Below are 24,374 nucleotides of genomic sequence, written 5' to 3'. Positions count from 1 at the left end.
TGTTCTTCCACAATGTGGATATAGCTTTCTGGGCGAGATTATACCGGACTCCTGGTGAGGGTTTGCCAAACGTGCCTTCCTCTTAGCTCATTTCTCCTTTCCGCCCTGAGTTTGTGCTTCTTCAAAGTCTACAACACCTTTGGCAAAGGCTGTTCTCCGATTTGAGCGCTTGCAGGCCAGTGTTTCTCTGTTATCAGTGCTTATACTACATTTTTTATAAAAAAAAATGCCTTGAGAGCAAATTTCGCTTTACATTCTTAAGTTGGGAAGAGGTAGTTGCTTTGGAAGACGATTGTTAGGCATCCGAACCACGGAAATATGCAAATACGTCTGGGTGTGTGTTTGTGTGTCAAACTGGAGGCAGTCCGGAGGAGTTGCTCCCTTCGCTTGCCTGAGCTCTTTCCTGCCCCCCCCCCCGAGATTCCAGAAGCCGCACCACTCGGGGGTGGGGGCGCCATGAGGGTGGGGGGCACACGGGGAGAGGGGTGGGGCGCCCTGGGGGCTTCCTGACCGCGGTGGTCTCGTCTCCCGCTTTCCCCCATCCTCTTCTGCAAAGCAGGGCAAAGGCGGAGAGAGTCTTCCTCGCTGTTACCTGTTTGACCTCCGCTCCTCCCCAGCAGCAGCTGCCTCTCTCCCTCGAAAACCCACGTGGCTGGGTGAGGCCTCCCAAGAGAGGCAGGGCAGGGATTCCCTGTCTCTGGGCGGCCACCCACCCCCACAGGCCGGGGTGGCAGCGCAACGCCGTCTGCTGCCGCCGCGCCCGCGGGCAGGGCGCGCTAGCGGCCCCCCTCCCCGCCGCGGGAGTGCCGGCGACGTCAGCGGGCGGCGGGGCAGCGGGGCGGGGTCCCGAGGAGCCTCCCGTCGCGGCCCGCCCCCTGGCCGCCTTCGGCGGGTCCCACGTGGGCGCGGGGCTTAGTCTGCGCGCGGGGCGAGAGCGCGGCGGACAGCAGTGTTGGCGCGCCGAGCGGAGGGACCTAGCAAAGGAGCCGCGCGGACGGAGCAGGGGCCCCACAGCTGCCCTCGAGGCGCGGCGTCGGAGAGGGCAGACGCTCGCCGCAGGCTCACGAGCGCCGCTTATCCCCGCAATCTCGCTTTTCTGTTGGGATCGAGGGGGCAGCATGAGGGCGGCGCTGATCCTCTGGAGCGTCCTTCTGGCGGCAGGTAAGAAGGAGCGGCGACAGCGGACGGAATCGGGCGCCCTGGGCGAAAGGGAGTCCTGGTGGAGATGCCGTAAAACTGGGGCAGGCAAGCTCCGCGTCGTTGGTCTCGGTGTGGAAGAAATCCCGGCTAGTGCTCGACTCTCTCCTGTTAACCGACGGGACTTGCGAGCTCTTGCCTCTGCCTGAGCCGCGCGTCGGATTTTCGGTTGCACAGAAAAGAAAGGGAACCCTCGTCGCTCTTCGACCCAAAGCGATGCTCGCCCTGCACTCGGAATCCCCTCCCTGCTCTGGCGCTGTCTGCTCCGGCTTCGCTGCACCGCTGCCAAATTTAGCCTGTTTTGATAGCCGATACGGTGCCGAGATAGCGTTGCATGGCTGGGGTGGGTGCAGCAGGCGGATAATGCAGTTGCAGGAGACCCGCCTCGGGGTGTCCGAGAGTTTTTGTCCGCGAAACGTTAAATGCAACACCGCGGTGGAAAGCGCCTCGGGGGAACTTCTGCTGAGCTCCTACAAGCTTCAGGCACTGTCGAGCCAGAATGTTTTATGGCTCCCGAGGTTGGAAATCCAACCTGCAAATATGGGTAGAAATATGCATGGGAGTAACAGTGAGACAGGAGTGTCGGTGTGTGGCTGAATTGTCTAAACTTGTATTCTGCGCAGGCATCATCCTATTGGCAGAGAGTGCTTGCTATGCCTCCGAAACATCTGGGTACATTGGCCTGTGTGAATCTGCTAGGTATTAATGCACTTGTATCGAAGTGTAAAATGTGTCTGCCTTTCATACTTTTTATCCTGTCTTTGTATAAAAATTTTCTAATTGCTCTTGGGTAGTTGTGTGATGAAACTGTATGAAAAGCTGGGGCAAGGAGTTGGAGACCGATGATTCACCTGAGGTTCTTGTTTCCAGGTTGGCCCATCCTGGTGAAGGGGGAAGAGCTTCGCGGGCTCAGGAATGAAGTTTACCACGAGGAAGGCAGAGAGGACCTGGCAAGCGTCCAGTTACTTCCCGCCAGGGAGGCTTTGGAGCATGAAGGAGAGAGAGGTGGAAGTGTGTCGACTGCAGGGGACAACTTCAGTGAACTCCCTCGAGGTGAGTCCAGGGGCTCCGTGGGGGAAGAGAGAAATGTTTCTCAGCCACCTGCCTATTAAGGAAGGGAAGCAGTATGGGGGGGGGGAAGGTTGAGTGGTACAAATATTAGCAGGTGATTGGATGATCCTCTGCGGGGATCTTATCTAGTATGCAGCACTGGGGAAGCTGAGAAATTGCTTGTCCTGAGTGCTTTGCCCTTAGTTACATTCAGTAGCCAGGGGATGCGGGTGGCGCTGTGGTCTAAACCACAGCCTTTGGGGCTTGCTGATCAAATTGGTTCAAATCCGCGTGGCAGTGGGGAGCGCCTGTTGCTTTGTCCCAGCGTCTGCCAACCTAGCAGTTCGGAAGCACACCAGTGCAAGTGGCGGGAAGCTAAATGGCGTTTCCGTACACTCTGACACTTGTCACAGTGTTCTGTGCACCAGAAGCGGTTTATTCCTGCTGGCCAGATAACCCAGAAAGCTCTCTGTGGACAAACACCGACTCTCTTGGCCTGAAAGCGAGATGAGTGCCGCACCATCCAGGTTAAGACTTAACCTTTTTACAGTCACTAGCCATCATATAGCACAAGGTTAACCACATCTGAGTCCCTTAATTTTGATGAATGAAATTGGGGGACTTTATAAGGTTGAGCTCCTGAGACTTGGGAGGCAGAGGGGTTAGCTTGGCCATAAAAACTGGAAATGGAACTGACTTCCTGCAAATGCTTTAATTATATAATATATATGGCAGGAGCTAGTTAAGGATTAAGATTAGAGAAGGGACATAGTTTTCATGTCACATTGCCATGCTAACTATAGATATATATAGATATATATGTTGCCCAGTCCAATCACTGGTGGCTCCATTTCACGGGTTGGACATGACATGATGCTGTAGAGAACCTTAGGCAGCTCTGGACTAGGGGACAGGTTCTGAAGTAGTTCCATATGACTTCTTTTTATGGTTTATTTTAACCTTTGGGGATCAAATACTCCTCAGCCTCCTCAGAAGAGGCACGAAGAATTCTATGTTTTATGGACCCTATAACTGACCAGGCAATAAATTAATTTTCACCCTCCTCATTGTGTGCAGTTCAGCTTTTTACCTATCTTGCAAAGCACATATGCATGGCTGTGTAGCCAGACCATCCTTGTGAAGTATGGTTTGCTGCTTATCCTGAAAGGTTAAGCATAGGCCCCTCTGAAGTATGGTGAAGGAGGGTGCCAGGCTTAGTAGTCCAAGAGACAGATCCGCTCTTTTAATTCTGATGTTACAGGTTTGCCTTTGTTGGCTTTTGCCTCCACCACAAACACATTAAATTGAGCACAAATTTCAGTTGAACTTCAGTGAAATTGACTTCCATTTAAGTCTGCTTGGAATTGGTAGCTTCTCGTCTCAGAGATTTGTTCCTAGATGAAGTGTGGTAGGAGTAGAAAATGCTAGAGAAGTAGGAGAGATAAAAGCGGGTGACTTGATCTTTCATATTTGCTTCAGAGTTGATCATTTCTGTTATATTCTAACATTGAAGTTCTGCAGAGATGAAAGTCTGAACTGTTTTGTGTGCACAACTCTGGCAAATAGAAGTGAGTCCCCAGGACAAGGGAGGGAAGCAGGCTGGAATGTTCCCACGGAAATTCCTGCCTTATTTGCTTGATGTCGCAGTGCGCTGATGTTTTAGTAGTCCCTTGTTTCTATTTTCTGAGCTCACTTTTACCCTAGAGGGCCCCAGTGCCATTTCTGAGCCAACCACACATTCCAGCTGCCCACAAGACCTTAGAACTGCATCCTGTTCTGCCCACAACTTTTTGTCCTTTTATCAAGTGTAACCACTTTCCGCAAAGCCTCTGCACTTCAATATAATTACAAAGTCAGATAGCTGCGGGGTCAGGGGACTTTGGTGAAGTTGCCATGAAATCCTGGTGCTTCTGCCTGCTGCTGTGGAATTTGGAAAGTGTGGCTATATGCAGAGTTGCTACTTCATCTGCTACAGGATGGTTCCCACCCTCTTGTGTGGAAACGCAACATGCTTTGCTGGAGACATGATTATTTCATGCTCTCCAGCTTCACAAGTGCTCTGGTGTGGTCATAAGCTTACCAGATCACTCCTTAATTTCTTCCTCATTAACGATTTCTCTCCAAGGACTTGCAAACCTGGCAAGCCCAGGATTTCCCTCATGCTTCCTCCTTCCATTGGCGAAACGTCCTTCCTCTTCTGGAAAACATTGGCCAGCACTGGGGTTCCATAGCAACAGTATTCTTAGGTACAATAAAGCAGGAGAGGCCTTTTGGCATTTGCACTGTACTACAGAATTCTCGTCACAGGGAAGGCTGAGTGAGAACTGGGTGATGGTCTCAAAGCATGGAAAATTAGTTATTTAACGCCTTGTGTTGATTACTCTGTGTGGGTTGATCCAGGCGGAAGTATTAACTTTCCAGCCTGTGGGTGCTGTTGGTCGGAGGTGGGGATCCACAGATGACTCGCTGCCTCCCACCCACACAGCGCAGCTCCTCTTACCTTTCTCAGCTTAGTCACTAAGGTTAAGTTGTGCCATCTTGGGGGTTTGGCTGGCTTTCTAGTTCTTCCTCTTTGCCCATTTATGTCCTGAATCTTCTTGCATGCTTTCTGCTAAATCTGGAGGCAACCAGAAGAGCTCTGAGCTGCTGCTGCTGCTGCTGCTGCTAACCAGGTTGATTGATGAAGACCAGCAGAGTTTCACCTTCTTTCAGCAGGGCTGGCTGTGCTTCTGTAGAGTCTGTTTCCATCTTTCTTTCAATAGTCCTGTCTTTTTTTCTCCTTAATCTTGGCCAAGTCCTAATGTCTTTTCACCCAAGTGATGCGATTGGCGCCCTGGGATGTGTGCACCCATCTCCTGCAGGCGGCCTTTCTTCCCTTTCTCACTGTTGTACGTCATTCTTCCTTGTCTCCATATTTTGCTCTCTCTCTCTCTCTTTTAAAATCTATTTACATTTTAACTTTTATTTTCTGAATACCTTTGATTTTTTTCTTCCTTCACTTCTAACTTTCCTATTCTCCTCCTTAGCTGCTTTTATTCAGTTCCCTATTCCATATTTCAGGCATGTCCAATAGGTAGATCGTGATCTACCGGTAGATCACTGGACGTCTGTGGTAGATCACTGGTAGATCACTGGCTCCCCCAAAGAAGCTCAACAACTTTGGCTCTTCTTTAAAAAAGCTCATTTTTTGTCCTGTACCCCCCCAAAACAGGGCTTTCCTCCTCCCCCCAAAAAGCTCAACAACTTTGACCTGAACCCCCCAAAAGGGGGTAGATCACTGCCAGTTTTTAACTCTGTAAGTAGATCACAGTCTCTTGGGAGTTGGCCACTCCTGTTTTGGGAGTGGGGTTGTGGTAGGGTGAACAGCATCAGTCTTCAAATTCAGAGGACCTGATGGATCTGGAAGGTGGCATGGGCAGAACTTTGTGGTACTTGGTGGGCTGAATAGTTGGTTAAGTCACAATCCCTTTATCTCTTCTCCTTTCAAAACATTTTTGGACCTTTCAGTGTTTCTCTGATCTACCATTTCAGCTAACTGCCCCGCCCCGCCCCGCCCCGGCATGCCCCTTCAAGGGATTAACTGCTCTGTAAGTTGATGTGCTTGAAGAACTGAAGAGCTTTTAATTGCAGCGGGACAGAAACAGCCCCCTGAGATCTACATCTGGTTTCTTTCATCTGGGCTCCTGTCCAAACTTTTGGCCACTATGAAGCCTACATTGCTACAGAACCTGAGGCCTGTGTGGAAAGGTGACTTTTATCAGGCGGCAACAGATGCAATAGCTTGGAAGGGTTGGTTTTGTCAATCATTCTAATTTCCACTTGGAATAGATCTGGAAAGAGTGAGAGAGCAGTGGCCTTCAAATAAATGGTGGGCGGCCAATGACCTACATTGCAGGTGAAGCGACCCTGTGTGGGAGAAGCTGAGCTGCACACATGATACTGACAGGCCCACAGTATTGTTAGCTGGAATGCCTGGGAGAGGGCGATAAAAGTTTGGCTTGTTCCTTGGCGAAGCCGCTCTCTGCAGAGCTTCCTGCTCCTTAGGGAGGCTGACTCCTAGCACACAGCTATTCAGGGAGGAGGGGGCAGCCAATAATAGGGCTCAGAGTGCAGCAGCAGCTTCCTGATGGGGCCAAGGGGAATTGTAAAGAGCCTTATGGCTCTGTCTGTCTAGCCTTCGCTTCTCCACTTCACTTCTCCACTTCGCAGGGACTCAGAGGGGAAGGGTCTCCTCCCCCTGAATGTATGACTCGAAGGGATGGCTCGCTGGTTAGAGAGTGGTGAATGTGGTGGGGAGCGCCAGCTGCATCTGGCTGCCAGGTGCCTCTACCTGTATGACACACCCAGTGATAACCGCATGAGCACTTGAACACGGGACATTGAAAAGGAGAAGCAGCTACTGGCCTCAAAGTCTTACATGTGGCCCAATGGGAAAGTGTCCCTAAGTCAGCCAGCAGTTAATCGCAGCAGAATGAGTTGCCCCCAGAATGCTGGAATAGGAGCATGATGCTTTGTGCCTGCCCTTTTGCAGAGGCCGGCGCGTACAGCGTGGCAGGCTCATGTTAGTGTGCGCAAAATCCTGCCTTGGTTTCCAGCGGTATGTTCGTGCACTGGAAGTACGGTACTTTATGTGTTCGAACAAAGCATTTGTACTCGGAGACCTCTGCAGCATGCAGGGGAAAGAGGAAGGGCTATTCCTAGATGAGATCTCAGTTGCTTTTCAGGCACCGTGAGCCCGATCCGGAATGCACAAATAGCAGCTTAGACCTCGACATGCTCAAACAGCACTGGAGCAGCGGGGGGGGGGCAAATCACAGAAATGGCATTGTAGGCCCCCTTTGCTGGGCCCAGCAAGCCCATGCACCAAACGTGGGGTGACACAGAGATAGGAGGGCTCCTCTTCCCTGCACTTGAAGCAGCTTGGGAATAAAAGGCATGTTCGGTTTGCAATTTTGCACCATCCACTGTCTGTCTTGTCAGAAGCTGTATGAGCAGAACTCCCTGCAAACGGAACAGGAAGGATGTGGTGAGCAGGGTGGGATATTGGAGTCGAGGCAGAGAAAGGCGGCCACCAGAGTTCAAAGGAGCTCCAGCGCAGAAGCACTAAGCAGCACTGAGGAAGTCGAGATTGCTGGGCTTCCAGTAAACCGGGGGCAGGCAGAAGGTAGATTTGGAATCGACTGGGAGACCCACAGTTTTGCACTAGATTGGCAAGTTCCTCTGACTTCCAATGGACAAAAAAGTCTTTCCCCCAACTAAATCAACCTGCTAAAAATGTGGAAGTTCGATTGAAAATTAGGAGTAGATTTTTGTGGGAGTTCAGTTTTAGTATCTGAAACTAATTCTTCTGGTGAATATGTGCTCACAGGTGCCCTATTCCTTAATCCCAGGTTCTCGGCTGTTTCCCCACCCAATTTTTACCAGTTGATGGACCTCAGAGGTTATAGTAGAAAAAAAGTAGGTTTCATACTCCTGAAATCTGCCCACCCCTACAGAGCAGATCTAGTTTAATTAGGGGCTTGTGTTTATTATGTGGCATCACAGCTGAATTTTATTTTCTTGAACAAAGGAATGGGGTATATTGACTATTGTAGAGCATTGTTAGTCTAATTAATATATGATAACATGAAATTGGTGTTTCCTTCCTTTTCCTAGTTGCTTTCCTTTCCAATCCACAAGAACCTGTGAGTCCAGTGAAGGAAGGGAAAGGGGAAAAAAGGAGGAAGGGCAAAGGAAGAAAGAGAGACCCCTGCCTGCGAAGATACAAGGACTATTGTATTCACGGAGAATGCAAATATATCAAGGCATTAAAAAGCGCACATTGCATGTAAGTCCATCACGTTTTTTCTGTTCTGGGGATGGTCTTTGCAGATAATCAAAACAAATATATATGGTTTTCTTTTCACTGTGGAGCATATTATCCTTCTCCAGTAACTCCCTAGAACACCGCAATAGCTGTGCTGCAGAGTTATTTTCCTTTTTAAATAAGGAAGAAAGAGTCAAGTACAGGTGCGTTGTGGTCTTGGAGAATGGGAATTTGGTCTTCAGAGACCTAAAAGAAAACCCCAAAGAAAGTAAAGGGTCACAAAGTAATAATAATAATAATAATAATAATAATAATAATAATAATAATAATAATAATGCTGGTTTTCATTCAGATATTTCAGGGTGCTTCACAGCATAAAAATATGAGATAAAAGTACATAATAAAAACAAATCAAAAGTGGTAAAAGTTGTAACTCCCACCGTAAATGATCCCCCCCTCCTTGCGCCCCACATCCGCACCAGCAAACAGTGTCCTTCTTGAAGTCATATAGGACAACTGTATTGGCATGTGATGCTACCTAAGTGAAGTTTTCAATGAACATTCTCAGATGTGTGCAGAAAGAGTCCTGTATGCCTTAGAAGATCACCTATTGTTCTAGTTACCATCTGATATAATAACACTCATATCTGTTTCCCACAAAATTTTAAAGCCCTCCCTGTAAGGGGTCTGGTTGACAATTCCAGCAATTTCCTGTATATGAGACTAGAGACTCCAGTAGCACCCTGGTTCAACGGTGAAAGCTCAAATTTAGTAAGAGGTGGAGAACCTCAGCGCAGTGGTTGCTTAGAACTTTTGACTGAGTTTTTTCCAAGTGTCTGAGTTTTCATTTGCTCAGCAAATCCCTTTTTCACTAACGATACAGGCTTATGTAGGAAGCTGGGTGGGCAGTTTCAGAAGTGTAGGCAACTTTCTGGTTCTGCTCTGGGCAACCAAAGTGAAATGAGAAAATAAATTAACAGCAGAGATAGCAAAATAGAGAGCTAGCAAATAAGGTACTGGATTGGGTCTGGAGAGTCTTGGGGTCAACTCATTTCTCAGCTGCAAAGGTCACTCTTTGATGCAGGGCATGGCCGCCCCAACCTAGCACACAGGAGTGTATATGAAGATAGGGAAATCTCCATGTATGTATATAATTTGATTTCACTGCAAAGGAGAAATTGGAAGTTTTTACTACCAAGGTGTTGGGACCCAGGTGGCGCTGTGGTTAAACCACTGAGCCTAGGGCTTGCTGACCAGTAGGTCGGCGGTTCAAATCCCTGCATAGCTGCCAAGTTTTCCCTTTTCTCGCGAGGAAGCCTATTCAGCATAAGGGAAAATCCCTGAAAAAAAGGGAGAACTTGGCAGCTATGAATCCCTGTGACAGGGTGAGCTCCCGTTGCTTAGTCCCAGCTCCTGCCAACCTAGCAGTTCAAAAGCACGTCAAAATGCAAGTAGATAAATAGGAACCGCTACAGCGGGAAGGTAAACGGCGTTTCCATGTGCTGCTCTGGTTTGCCAGAAGCGGCTTTGTCATGCTGGCCACATGACCTGGAAGCTGTACGCCGGCTCCCTTGGCCAATAACATGAGATGAGCGCGCAACTCCAGAGTCAGTCACGACTGGACCTAATGGTCAGGGGTCCCTTTACCTTTACTACCAAGGTGACTAAATTAAAATGCTATTTATTTGTCCTTGCTGCAAATAACATAACTATTCCCAGCTATGAAAATACCTGTGATTATCCATTCTAAAGCATATCCTGCCCTTTAGCTTTAGGCTTTACTTCTCAGTTTCCTGCAGACCCCCAAGGGGAAGCACCTCGCTTCTAAGTGCAAGCTTCTTTAGGAAACTGAGCATCAGGAATGTGCTTTGTGCTCCCCATACTGAGGCTTGATTTTCTTCCAAGTCGACTTGTTTGTCAGTGCATACCTCCAATGGCAAACAACAAGATTGGTAACGTTTTGCCTTGGGAAAGCAGTCTCCCCTGACCTTATCCTTACAGTTTGGAAACGCATTTACAGGGTGGGGTTACCATGCAGTATGCTGTATTATGAATTCCAAATCCGTTTTGCCTTACCCAGCCCTGTTGCACTCTCAGACACGCAGAGCAATTGTGGGACTCTCTGCCCTTCCCCTTGGCAGATGGCTGCTGTTTTGTTGTCTGCTGCTGGATCTTTTATTATCCTTTCCCCTTTGGGCCCATCACGTCACTGCTAGAATAGGGCCATGCATCATGTTGGCTGGTTAGCTGAGGTCGCTAGTGCCTGGATCTGGGCAGCAGTGAGCATTTGGGGTCTGGGGTCTGCATCATCCCTCATCATGCCATTCTTCCTTTGGCTGCTTCCTTGTAATCTGAGCATTGGAGCTTGAAGATGACACTGATTTGTGGAATGTGCTGCTTTCAACTGAGCTCTTTCTAAGCATCAGACATTTGTGCTGGGTGGTTTGGAAAGACCCTCTTTCCTTCCTGATTGGGCGTTAGTGCACAGCTGGTTTCATGTTTGTTTATTTTTTTAGTTTTGCTCATCCAGGCTGGGGGTGGGAATGTGTGGGAAGATAATTTGGGGAGCTGGCCCCATCACGTTCTTTAATTGTGTGAGTAAGTATCAGGACAAATTAACAAGAGACGATCACTCTCTTTAAGAAGTGTGCTCTGTCCCCAAGGAAGACTGAAACTATTCCTACTGTTGAGGGTAGAAAAATGGAAAAGTGTGAGTCAGTTGTGGCAATTCCCCTTCTCTTTGAGAGTGAAAATACTAAGTATGTGGGTAGAGATTAACAGCCTGATGGGTGTAAAAACTCTCCTTTTAGCCAAGCCTTTGACAGCTGGAGGAAGAAATCTCCAGCCCTTGCTGAGATATTGCACTCTCACAATTCCTCTGGGGTCTGTAACACAGGGAGACCTAAATAAATTTCCAGGAAAGATTCTGAAAGACAACTGTGTGCAACTGTCTCTAGAGGCTGCAACTCTATTAATTTTTAACTTAATGGCTTTAATGACTTAAATAATACTTAAACTAATGTCAGTGTATGTGTCTTACTGATGTTAGCCATGTATAGCTGATGGAGTAAAGGCACAAGAGTTCATTGCGTGAGTTCTACCATGTAATACCAGATTATATCAGTGGGGGTGTGTGTGGAAAAAGAGGCGTGTTGCACTTTGAAATATGAATAGCCTTCTGAGCATTAAACTTAGATGACAGGAGACCGTCATATCAATGTGTCTAGCTATCATTTTATTGCTACGATCTGGAACAAGCCTTATACATTGTTTGCTTTTCACCTGCAACTCTAGATGCGAAGAAGGGTACCACGGAGCGCGATGCCACGCTCTTAGTCTTCCGGTGGAGAACCCCTCCCGCGGTTACAACCACACAACTATACTGGCAGTCACAGCAGTGGTGCTGTCGTCTCTGTGTCTTATCATCATTGCCGTGTTGCTGATGCTCAGGTAAGCTGCTTGGCAAGGCTGAGAAGGGATGCAGGAATTGAGATGCAGGGCTGTCTTCTGTATGCCAAATGGGGAAAAGTTCACACTTAACCTCTGGTCTTATTCTGAGGTGGATTATGTGACGTTAGCAAGTATAAAACTGCTGACAGGGCCAGAGCTCCACAGCTTCAAAGGCAGAACAGGTTCCTTGCTTACCACTCTGGACTCTGCAGAGCTTCTGCTGGATCTCAAGTTCCGTGTTTGCACACCTGGACTGATAGCTGTGATCACCAAGTCCTTTATGAAACTCACTGACTATTGTTGTTGTTTAGTCGTTTAGTCGTGTCCGACTCTTCGTGACCCCATGGACCATAGCACACCAGGCACTCCTGTCTTGCACTGCCTACCGCAGTTTGGTCAAACTCATGTTCGTAGCTTTGAGAACACTGTCCAACCATCTCGTCCTCTGTCGTCCCCTTCTCCTAGTGCCCTCAATCTTTCCCAACATCAGGGTCTTTTCCAGGGAGTCTTCTCTTCTCATGAGGTGGCCAAAGTATTGGAGCCTCAGCTTCACGATCTGTCCTTCCAGTGAGCACTCAGGGCTGATCTCCTTCAGAATGGATAGGTTTGATCTTCTTGCAGTCCATGGGACTCTCACTGACTATACAAAGTGCTTTGTGGTCCTTGCTTTGTTCAGTTCCCCATCAACTCCTGGGATATGAATCCTTCACGTTTTAATTCCACTGGCTGGGAACTGAGACTTGATGGATCTCTGCCCACCAGTGTTTAACTAGGAATTGCTTGAGGTCCAAATCCACCGCTTTGTCAATTTCCCCATGACTTTATTTGTTGTTGCCCCTGGGGTTCTCTGGGCAACCTGCTTTCAGATTAAGTCCTATTGGCAATTGACTTGTCAAAATTTGTCATGAATCCTGCCTTGGTGCTACTAGTTTGGCTACGTAGTTTGGGGAACCTGTTCCAGTTCAATGAGTCTGTGAATGGTGTACTAGCCTTTCTGCCCTGTTGAGGATACAGTGGAGGAAGCCTGGGCAGGGAGCCAGAGAGTCCCATTTCAGCCTAAGGTATTCCACATCTTGTGACTGGTCCCCTGCCAAGAAATGCAAGATGGAATTTCTCATACTCAGATCCCAGGATCAGGAAGGTGACAGCAACGGGTCCTTTTAGCCAGTGGCAGTGAGGTGGTGCAATTATCATACAGGGTTAGAACTGGAATTTATCTTGGTCTCTGTCTTTCTGTTTTCCCCCAGGTGTCACAAGCAAGGAGTGTATGATGTAGAGAGTGAAGAGAAGGTTAAACTGGGCATCACCGTCAACCACTGAGATCTCCTGAGATTGCAAGGTAACCCCTCAAGCACACAACCTATGGGAGGACTGTGTGTTAATGTGCTGCGAAGAGATTTCAATAAATTCTGCCCTTCCTTTAGCCCAGGCAGGTCCAACAGGTAGATCATGATCTACCGGTAGATCACTGGGTGTCTGCAGTAGATCACTGGTAGATCATTGGCTCCCCCCAAAGAAGCTGGACAACTGTGGCTCCCCTAAGAAAAGCTCAACATTTTACCTCCTCCCTGAAAAAAATCAACAACTTTGATCTGAACCCCCCCCCCAAATCGGTCTTCCTCCTTCCTAAAAAATGTTCGACAACTTTGACCTGAACCCCAAAAAGGGGAGTAGATCACTGCCAGTTTTTAATTCTGTGAGTAGATCGCAGTCTCTTGGGAGTTGGCCACCCCTGGAAGGGAAGTTTCTTTATCCTGTGGCAAACTAAAGGAAAATGTACGACATTGCCTCCTATTGAGGCACCTGTTTGGGCTGAATTATGGGTTAACTCTTGTCACAAGTGACTCCTTCTTGATCACCCCTGGGAGGCTGAGATGCTATGCGTTGTAGAGAGTAGAGGAGCCCCTTTGTAATTACTCAGACAATAGCATAGGGAATACTGTACTAATCAATGTCTTTGTATAAAAAGGGCACATATTACAGAAAGAAGAAGCTATAGCAATTTATTACTCATAACCCACTGGGGCAATACTTATGAGGTGGAACACACTCACCCCAGGATGGATTCCACCCAACAAATAATTGATTTCATTTTACTCCCCCAAACTTTCCAAAGGTCTCCCTCATGCTGTCTATGGCAATGTGCTGTGATTGGCCAGCCACTATTACAAAAACCTAGTCTCCACCCTGGCACAAACATGTCACCTGCTGACACACTAACAGTGCCAGCTATTTTGAAATATGATTGTTCACTACTGATCTCAGAGTGTTCCAGTCTAAAACCACAAACATCTCTGTATCCCCTAGTATATCTGCCTTTGTCCTACTCACAGGAAACTCTTTACACGTTTTGCCTCAGATCTATGACCCTTGGCACTTTGAGCTGGCTAACCCAGTTTAATTAGGTTTCGTAAGCTTCAAGCTATAGGGACCCAGGTGGCACTGTGGGTTAAACCACTGAGCCTAGGGCTTGCTGATCAGAAGGTCAGCGGTTCGAATCCCTGTGACGGGGTGAGCTCCCGTTGCTCGGTCCCAGCTCCTGCCAACCTAGCAGTTCGAAAGCACGTCAAAGTGCAAGTAGATAAATAGGAACCGCTACAGCGGGAAGGTAAATGGCATTTCTGTGCACTGCTCTGGTTCGCCAGAAGTGGCTTAGTCATGCTGGCCACATGACCCGGAAGCTGTACGCTGGCTCCCTTGGCCAGTAAGGCGAGATGAGCGCCGCAACCCCAGAGTCATCCACGACTGGACCCACTGTTCAGGGGTCCCTTTACCCTACCTAAGCTTCAAGCAAGCATTTGATAGGACAGCAAGTTGATTATTGACTATTAGGCATAATCTGAATCGTGAACAAAACCAGCATAAATGGGCTTCGGCTTGTGTTCCTGGGTGCTGTCATAACATCATCCTTTAGAAGCAGCCAAGGGGCTTTAGGCAGTGGCGTGGTAGTAGGGGAGGCGGGGGGGAGCGCTGCCCAGGGCAGCCAGGCGGCTAGCTACGCCGCTCGCTTTAGGCTCTGAGGAAAGCTGTGTGGGTTGTGTGTTTCTGCCTCTGGATTACATCATTTGGACTTTGCCCCCTGATCTTCTGTAGGGTGGCCCCCTCTCCAATGGGTGGCAGGTCCCTGGCCACTTGTTCCGCCTTTCTTCTTGTGGAGATGCCTCCCTCTGGGTTACATGCCTTCTTTAAATCTTTAAGACAACACTCTTTACTCTCACTTGCCCTTCTCTGGAGGCTGCAAGATTCCAGCCACAGTCCCTTCCCTTCAGGAGCTCCAGGCCATAGCTGTAGCCCTTGGTAATGAGGGGCGTGTGTGGCCCTCGGAAGGCCCTTTCCTTTAGTTGTGGGAATAGCTGTGAATGCTGGACAATAGGTTTCCAAAGGCTTAACCTCTATAATCAAGACAAATCCAAAGAGAGTGTGTGCACACAGAAACACACAAATAAATGTATGTATGCTGAATTCACTGCTAGCAAGTAGGGAGAGTTACAAAGGGCAACTGAATTCCACAAGAGTGCATCATTTTAGGTCTCAAGTCACTTATTCTGCACTAGTAGCTGCAGTTGACTTCAATGGAATTATTCTCTTTCGAGATGGCAGCCTTCATAACTGTGGGGTATGGAGAATAACCTTGGTAGATTTATTTTTAATTGCACATGCAGGGTGGGATCCAGCTAACTAGCCCCATCAGCAGAAAGAAGACTTGCACAAATACTTCCATTTGTGCTATGGGGCTCCCCCCATTCCCCTGGAAATTGGCTCCGGGGGGCAGGAGAGCCCCCATGACAGTGCATAGGGAAAGGAGAGGGGGGGTCATTCCAACTGGCAAGCTGCAATGTTTGCACAGGCAGGGCAGTTAGAAGGGCACAATATTGGAGCTCTTGTGAGTGGTGCATATTTAGCTTAGATGTGATGCTTCCTTCCGTTACATTGCAGGATTCAGCACTGGAGCAGCTCTTATTTCCACAATTCAGTGGACAAACGTCTTCCCCCCCTCAAGACACATTTCTATCATCAAAAGGGAGTTTGTATGAGTGGAAGAGACTGTGTCAGATCTTTGCTTTGTTGAAGAAGCAATTCATCCCCTCCAAATAGGAAGATCTTTCCGAGAGAGAGAGACTTTTCTCCACCGAGTGTTCGTTCCTGAAATGTGGAGCCACAGCCTAAGGAGAAGAGTTGGACTTTGCCTTGGTATCATTGGAAAGAAACATGTTTGCAAGAAGACAATGCACCAGCAAGTTGGATTCTTCAGGCATCTGCTGAGGATATAACTGTGAAAGACTTGGACTGCTGAAGAAATCTAACTTTGGAACTCTATTCAATGGTGGGGAGTGGGGCAGAAAGTATTTAACAAGATATTTCTTTTTAAATTATATATTTATTTTAGATACATTGTACATATTATTTATTTAGGCTTGATCCTGTAGTTCTGTCATCAAGTGGAGAGACAGAAGGATTGTGCAGTGTAACATTCTCTAATAAATAACCCTTTGTTATAACTTGCTGTTACTTGAATATTAATTTAGGGAATAATCAATTAGAATGGTTGCAAAATGACAATTTCTAATCCTTAAAACACAACCTTTTTGCAGTGCCATCATGGAAAAAATGGGGGGGGGGACGGACTTCCCAGGGCAGATCTGTTGCAGCTGGAGGTACCCGAGAGTTTGCTTTGAGGAGCATGTGAATCAATGTGCAATGCTGGTTGCAAATCTCAGAATGTTTCCTTCACAATAGTTTTATCAAGATGTCCAGCTGGCCAGTGGGGGCTGATGGGAGTTGTATTCCAAAACATCTGGAAAGTAACAGATTACCGAAGGTTGTTTCACAGGCATACTTTTGCCAATGCTGAATCAAAGAATCATAGACCTATAGAGGTGGAAGGGATCATGAGAAATCTTTTGCCCAATGTGGGGCTTGAACCCATGACCCTGAGTTTCAGAGTCTCATGCTCCATTGGTGATAAATATAGTCGTGGGCTTTGTGGGATGGGGACAGCAACAGTTGCCCTTGTTCAATTTTAAGTCTAAAGGTGTAAAACTATGCCTGGTTTATACCACCCCATGTTCACATGCTAATGTTTTGACATATGGGAAAAAAACATTCTTCAACATAGAATAGATGCAGTCAGGGGGAAGGATTCTGCTGAGTCAACTTCCCACTTTATTTGCTTAATATTGTAAGAAAGTGTATACAGCCTCATCCTGCAATCTGGAGTGGTGAAGCTAAGGTACCAGGTTTATGACCTCAGTGAGAATTAAACCTCACGCAGCATGACTGTTGCTATTTATCTCAAACTTCAGGGCTAGGAGGTGCCTCAAATAAATAAGGTGGTGATTTTTTAATAGGGTAGTATAGGGTAGTCTGAGCCTGCTTTTGAATGAATAATAGGCACTTGGCTGAGTTTCCATCTGATCAGTTCTGAAGTGGTTTGATGAGAGAGAGAGAGAGAGAGAGAGAGAGAGAGAGAGAGAGAGAGAGAGAGAGAGAGAGAGAGAGAGAGAGAGAGAGAGAGAGAGAAGAGAGAGGAAGACTCTCCTTAATGTCAGCCAGTGGGTAATTCTAAATTGTTACACATGCACAGGAATTAAGTGCCAAGCATGATCAATCTTCCTCTTTAAGAGTTTTTTTAAGGAGTCCTGTTATACAGAAGCCAGAAAAGTTGAGTTCCTTATTATCTATATCAGGCACCCCCAAACTTCGGCCCTCCAGATGTTTTGGACTACAATTCCCATCTTCCCCAACCACTGGTCCTGTTAGCTAGGGATCATGGGAGTTGTAGGCCAAAACATCTGGAGGGCCGCAGTTTGGGGACGCCTGATCTATATAGTGATGGTATTTTTGGAGAGAGAACCCGTTGGCAGCCTAACCTGCCAAATGTGAGGGGAGGACTTGGCAACAGTGGGATTGACTGTAAATGATGCAGATGAGCCATCGGGTTCCTTCTGAGCCACGTCCACCAAAAGGCAGGGTTTGGGCTCCTGCTAATAACTTGGTTGGAAAAATTGGCTCCCCTGCTGCCCATTTCAAGCCCAGACTATCAGTCATTCTCCCCCTCCACCCCACTGAGCTATGTTTTGGGGAGGGAACTATTCCACAAGCTGAGCATGTGGGTAATTACATTTTCTCAATGGCACAGAGCTGCATTTTGAAACCTAGGGGGAAATAGTTTGTTGTAATAAGATTGACACCAGGATCCCCCCACAACAGCTGAAGCACCACCACATATCTGTAGCTTGCAAGGTTGGCATCTGGAGAGGCCCTAAATAGAAAAAGCACACCTATAGCAACCAGAGGTTTAGGAAATATCTTTAATGGATTGCGGTAGGTCCAGCAGATGCCTGGAAGCCTTAAAAGAGGAGAGGTTCCTCACCCCCTTTAAGAGAGTGAAAGCAATACTTGTTGGCACTCTTGGCATTGGGAGACATCTGTAATGCTTGTTGGTTGGGCTGCTGTCTAGGGTTGGGTTGAAGTCAAGAGCTTCTCATTGCTATGTACCCCCAGTTGTGACTTGTGGCACAGTTTGGAAAGTGCTCAGCTTGCTAGGCTAGAGTAACTTTGCATAAGAACATAAGAATAGCCTGCTGGATCAGGCCAAAGGCCGATCTGGTCCAGTGTCCTGTTTCCACACTGGCTAACCAGATGCCTGTGGGGAACCAGAGAACAGAACAGGAGCACAAGAGCCCTCTCCTCTCCTGTGGTTTCCAGCAACTGGTATTCAGAAGCTTGTTGGACCCTTTGCCTACCTGAGGAAACACACTAAAGCAGGCATGGCCAAACTTGGCCCTCCAGATGTTTTGGAACTACAATTCCCATCATCCCTGACAACTGGTCCTGTTAGCTAGGGATGATGGGAGTTGTACTCCCAAAACATCTGGAGGGCCAAGTTTGGCCATGCCTGCACTAAAGGCTGCTACATCAGGTAGGTGGTTCAGTTACATCAGCCCACAGTAGGGTCTTTCCTGCAGATAGGAAAGCAAGCAAGCTTGCCTCAAAGTCTCTTTCGGTTTTGTGCTTGATGTGGGCCAACACCTTGGCTAGGTCATCCCATGCCGGCTCAATTTGCTCATATAGTGGTTGACATCTGGGAAACTCTCCTACTGTCTACCTAGGCTGGCTGAGGTGAAGCATGGTCATCTTCATGCCACCTTGACCAACTTTTGACCTCGTGTGCTGCTAAAACTCTTCTCCAGCGTTGCTAGTACAGTACAAAGATTGCATCATTTCTCTTTGCATTGCATTTAGTGCTGGAGATGGATCTGTGTTATATGTATTCTATTAAAATGATTGTTCCTTTGTCCCAGCAACTGTTGGTGCAACCTGAAATCTGCTAGCACCTCTGTTAGAGATGAATCCACTATGCAAATCTTCCCAGACTGTTTCAACAGCAGATCCTGTGGCTTCATGCCAGGGTCCCCGTCCTCCCCCCCCACTTCTCCCCCAGCTGCTTTCCTAAACATCCAGCCTGAGGAGGAACTGGAACATTTGCACCATTTTGGTGTGTCATAAATGCAAACTTTAAAACTGCAAAGATTTAAGTTTCTTTCTTCCTTGGGCCTCCTTCCTTCCTTGCATGCTGTTCTACCCACATGCCACATGAAGACCTTCTGCTCCTTCAGCAGCCACTGCAAATTCCTTGTTTAATAGCTAGGTGACATCACTCTTTTAGCCAATGGTGAGCCCTTCTGAAGCCATTTGGCATTTTTATGTTAATAATCGCCGTGGGTGGTTAACAATGGAGACTGGCTCATAGGATTAGTAATAGGGCATGAAGCCTTCCCCTGTTCCAAACCCGCAAAGCATGACAATAGTCAAAGTGTTTACAAGCCAAGGGTTTTTCATTTGCCTGTGGGAAAGTAAGATAATTAACTTTGTCTACCAGCAAAGCAGTACAGTACTGTACTGAATCTCTAACACTGTTCTTCTCAGTATTGCTGCTGATAGCAGAGAGCTGAGGAGACTTATTCTGTTCTGCATGATGGAAGCTTGGTTCAGACATGCATGTACTTCATCATTAGTCAACACACAGATGGGAACAAATGAGAAATCTGAAATGGGAACAAACTCTTCCACTGAATCACTGCGGATAGCAATGTCAGGCCATGTTGTAGTAGTAATGGCTACATACGGTTTCCCTCCTGACCAAAATGTGCAGGATGATCTTGAGATGGAAAATTTAGTTAAGGAGACGCCCAAATGCTAAAGCAGTGGTGTGGGAACCTCTAGCCTGGGGGACCAATTAGAGATCCTAGCTGCTGCGTCCCTCACAGGGGACCTTCTAGCCTTGGCATCCTGGAAGCAGAGCCCACCACCTCAGTCAGCTCCACTTCCAAGTACCTCTTACAGTTAAAGAAAAAGAAAACAGATTTCAAGGTTTAGGTTTTATTAGGTCCCAACAAGCTCTTTTGCAAAACATGTTTTAAGTGCAATGCGTGATCAGTTTTAATATTTCCTGGACGGTTTAAGTGTATGAGTTGTGCAGATGGCTTCTGGAAGACCTAAATCACTTCATCTTGTGCAGCTTGTAGTTCATGTGCTTTATTTGTTCCTTTTCATTCTAACCTCTGTTTTCCAACAAAACAAACCCTACTGTACTTTAATTGTGTTATCTCTTTTTTCCTTAGTTTTTGTAAAATTCTAACACTGTGCTCTCCCTTCCTCTCCATTTCCTGTTGCCCCCCTCCCTTCGGTGTTATTGTTGAAAGTTCCACGCTCCTCTTTTCAGTGTTGGGGTGCCTATGGTTTCACAATGTTGGATTCTTGCTGTGCAGTATAATTAATATTTTTATTATTAAAGTTTTCCCCTTGCTGGGTCCTCTCCCCCCTCCCCCTCCCTGCTTGTTCTTTAAGTAATCCAGCAACTGTGTTGCTCATTGCGAGCCTCTCACTTGCCCAGGGGGGCACATCCCTGTGTCACTAGTTTTCTGACCGATTGTCCACAAAAATCCAGGGGTGGTTATTTCTCCCCCCCCCCCACCCAATTGAAGAGTCAGGGCTTGTGGGACAACCACTCTGAAATTCAGCAGATTCAGAAAGTTGTACCCAGTTCTGGGAGAAGTTAAGAGCCTTTCTCTTTTTACTGTTTTTAAAGGTTCTTTGTACAAACACTTATAGATAGATCTGCCCATAATTTGGCAGGCTGAATCCACTCTTTAGGAGCAACTTCGCCTGCAGATTTCATTCACATCTGTGAAAAGGAGGAAAGTTATATAGCTGTTTCTAAATTCTCCATTATAGTCAATGGAGAAGGGGTGAGGGTGGATCCGAAACAGATTGGGTTACTTTCCAACAGATACAAGGCAAATATTGTGACTTAATAATTGCCATACCAGTGTTGTACCCTGCATTCAAAGGGAATTAGATGACCTTTGAGGCCCCTTACAATTCTAAAATTCTATGGCAGACAACACATCGTTGGACTTTGACTCCCATTGGTCCCTGCCAGCACAGCAAAGATACATGGGTGACGTGCCTCTTCTTACTCTCTTGAAACTTCCTTAATGCTGTTCACGTATAAATAAATCTGGATCTAAAGAAGTGAGAGTGGCATAGTGCCCTAGGGCAATCCCCAGCAGAGCCAACGCCTTCCATACGCACCCACATTTATCCAATGGAAATAGGGACATCCTTTTCCATAATGATACTAATACCGGAAATTTTATCTGAGTGGGTTGCCCCAGCCACTCATGGCTTCCAATATATATCAAAACACAATAAAACATCAAACATTTAAAACCTTTCCTATACAGGGCTGCCTTCAGATGTCTTCTAAAATTTGTATACAGTAGTTATCTATCTCATTCACTTGGGGGAGTCACACAACTCCATACCCTCCAACATGATGAAAATAGGGACGTCTTAAGGAAAAGTGGGACATTTCAGTATCAAATGAAGAAACCAGGACGGCTTCTGTAAATCTGGGACTGTGCCTGGAAAATAAGGAGACCTGGAGTGTCTGGCCTTCTGCTTGTGAAGGAATTCTCAAAGTCGACCAGTTTTTAACATTACATCTTTTTTTCCTCTGCAGCTTTTAGTTTTTGGGAAGAGAGCCAAGTGCAGGCCCCGGATCAGCAGGGGCGTCTTACCCATAGAGGCTAGTGGCGCGGGGCGCCAGGTTGGCAAGTTCTGGAGGGTGCCAGGGAAGAGGCGGAGGCTGGACGCGGTACCACCTGGCATCAGCTCGCCACCCTCACCCACCTCTGCCATGCCGCGCCAAAGCAGCGCTGCACCTGGAGCCTCCATCTGCCATGGCCACCATGGCACAAAGTAGCCAGCTGAGCCAGCAGGCATGACGTCCAGCCTCCGCCTCTTCCCCGCCGAAGGAGCCGCCCTCCAGCCGCTGTCTGCCTCCTCCAACCCCGCCGGCAGCGCCGTCCTCCTTTAAAAACTCTGGGAAATGGGGATGGGGGGGCGTGCCGGAGGGAGCTTTGCACCACGGCGGCGGATATGCTTAAGATGGCCCTGCAGATCAGTATTGCTTGTACCCAAATATGTGACCTTTCTCTAGGGATTCTGAGTACATGGCATCAGAAGTCTTTATTTGGGCCCCCACAGAAGTGTGGTAGCCAGAACAGCTCGGTGGTAGCAGTGGGATTAGTGGAGCTTTTGCAGTGCTTGGGAGATGTGAGGTGCAGCATGTCCATAGAAGTGCGGCCCCCTCCCTGCCCCTTGTGGCTGTGAGATGGAGTGGTGAGAGAGACCCCCCCCCTGTGTGCTAGAAGCAAGAAAGAGTTTTCTGTCCTCAGTTTAGATGTGCCACCATGGAAGAATACTCCCCAGTTCTTTCTACATGCACTGCCTGACCCTTGGCCTTGCTGCTGCAGACGGAGCGGAGACCCTCAGCTCCAGCAGCTTTTCCAGTCTGATGACGCTGATCCCCTCTTTGTCTGCTGGGACAGAGGCTGAATAGAGCATTTGCCAAACATGATATACATGAAAATATGCAGGAATGCAAGCGCTCAACCTCCTCTATGAAGCACATCTTGGCACTTTCTTTCCTGGGCACCGAGTCAGGGTCAAAAACACAAGGGCAAGGGGGAGGGGAACCCATTCGTCACCAGCCACAGCATTCCCTGATTGAATCAGCACATAGAAAAGCCAATATGAGGTTACAATCAGATCATGAAAGAGTGACCATCAAGACCAGGCATCACCAAACTTCGGCCCTCCAGATGTTTTGGACTACAGTTCCCATCATCCCTGACCACTGGTCCTGTTAACTAGGGATCATGGGAATTGTAGGCCAAAACATCTGGAGGGCTGCAGTTTGGAGATGCCTGATCAAGACCATGGCAAAAGACAGCAGGCAACAAGGGGAAGGATGGCACACTACCAGGCAATGGAATCACTTTGAGGAAGGGGAGATAGCAGAAGGATGGTTGTGGTTGCCATTACAGAAAACTAAGGGACAGCTCCCCTCCAAACCACAAGGCAAACTTCTTGAGAAAGCATTGCCTCTTGTTTCTGAGACAATATTATCCCGGGCAGCAGAAGGCAGCTTGCAGATGCTCACCCAAGCCCTGTGGGGAATGGGGGGTAGCATTGTAGGAAACTCCCTTCTTCCTAATCTAGGTAAAGGTAAAGGGACCCTTGACCATTAGGTCCAGTCGTGACCGACTCTGGGGTTGCGCGCTCATCTCGCATTATTGGCCGAGGGAGCCAGCATACAGCTTCCAGGTCATGTGGCCAGCATGACAAAGCCGCTTCTGGCAAACCAGAGCAGCACATGGAAACGCCGTTTACCTTCCCGCTGTAGCAGTTCCTATTTATCTACTTGCATTTTGACGTGCTTTCGAACTGCTAGGTTGGCAGGAGCTGGGACCGAGCAACGGGAGCTCACCCCGTCACAGGGATTCGAACCGCTGACCTTCTGATCAGCAAGCCCTAGGCTCAGTGGTTTAACTACAGCACCACCTGGGTCCCTGGCTTCCTAATCTACACGGGTGCAAATTGGCTCTTGATATTAATGCTGAAAGACAGTTTGGCATTTCAGAAGCAGTTTCTCTAAACTGACTTATTATGATAGTGGGCTAAGCCCCCTTTTTGTCTTTCGAAACAGAGCCTTCCCCTTTCTTTTGTAGCACTGCCTGGACTTTATGGATCTTGCAGCTTAAAATGTCACACTTACTTGGGAGGTGGCCTCACTGAACTTGGTACTTCAGAGTACCTAAGCAGAGGACGTAGCTGTGCTAGAATGTGCATCTGGTAGCTGCAAAAGGGCTGTAGGACTTAGTTAGGAATGTGACCTTAGCAGCACACATTGCTGTTGAGGTAGTTTCCCTCACTCTGAGGAGCAAACAATCAACATATTACTTCCTGTCCTGCTGAAATAAAGACCATGCTTGTCCCTGTAACCTGAAAGCGATGCCAGGAGGCATTCAGATCATTGTTTTGCTTCTTCCTCTCTTTCTGCTGCTAATTTCCTATACAACTGAGGCCGGAAAAAGGAGCACCTCCAGCAAAATTCATTCTGACTCATTTTACTGCATTTGTTAATCTTCACAGGATCAGTGTTTGGTGTTTTGGACATGGGCATGATCCACAAACCCACAGTCATGGTTCCTAGTCAGAAAGTGCTGGTCTGGAGTCACAACACAGGCGTCTTGCCAAATGCAGTATTTTGCAGCGCTGACAAATGTTTAATGACAAGGGAATAAATTTCTCTCTTTCAAAGTAAGGAACGGAAACTGCACTAGAAAGATGACCTCTAAGTAGCAAGTCACCTCTAGGGGAAACAAAGACTATTCTGCTTGGCAGCAGACCTTCAGGATGAATAAACAATTGGAATCATAGAATCATAGAGTTGGAAGAGACCACAAGGGCCATCCAGTCCAACCCCCTGCCAAGCAGGAAACACCATCAAAGCATTCTT

The 24,374-nt window shown here is 47.6% G+C and overlaps 1 protein-coding gene across 1 annotated transcript; it reads left to right on the top strand.

Annotated features, from left to right (window-relative positions):
- Positions 1–807: 807 nt before the first annotated feature.
- Positions 808–16,002, top strand: HBEGF (heparin binding EGF like growth factor). Its single transcript, XM_035103538.3, has 6 exons — positions 808–1,161; positions 2,068–2,250; positions 7,903–8,074; positions 11,348–11,503; positions 12,751–12,842; positions 15,440–16,002. Exons 1-5 carry the CDS (start codon positions 1,119–1,121, stop codon positions 12,821–12,823), a joined length of 627 nt encoding a protein of 208 aa, XP_034959429.3. The 5' UTR covers positions 808–1,118; the 3' UTR covers positions 12,824–12,842; positions 15,440–16,002.
- Positions 16,003–24,374: the final 8,372 nt, after the last annotated feature.

This window comes from Zootoca vivipara, chromosome 8 (genome assembly GCF_965207765.1).
Source record: "Zootoca vivipara chromosome 8, rZooViv2.hap1.1, whole genome shotgun sequence".
NCBI lineage: Eukaryota > Metazoa > Chordata > Lepidosauria > Squamata > Lacertidae > Zootoca > Zootoca vivipara.
Note: the sequence above shows the minus strand (reverse complement) of the source record. Positions and strands in the feature narration are given on the sequence as shown.

Bases quoted from the DNA above. Each gene is read 5' to 3' on its own strand.
- HBEGF (XM_035103538.3), top strand. From the start codon at position 1,119: ATGAGGGCGGCGCTGATCCTCTGGAGCGTCCTTCTGGCGGCAG. The intron at 1,162-2,067 runs GTAAGAAGGAGC...TCTTGTTTCCAG, and splicing joins GAGCGTCCTTCTGGCGGCAG to GTTGGCCCATCCTGGTGAAG. The intron at 2,251-7,902 runs GTGAGTCCAGGG...TCCTTTTCCTAG, and splicing joins CTTCAGTGAACTCCCTCGAG to TTGCTTTCCTTTCCAATCCA.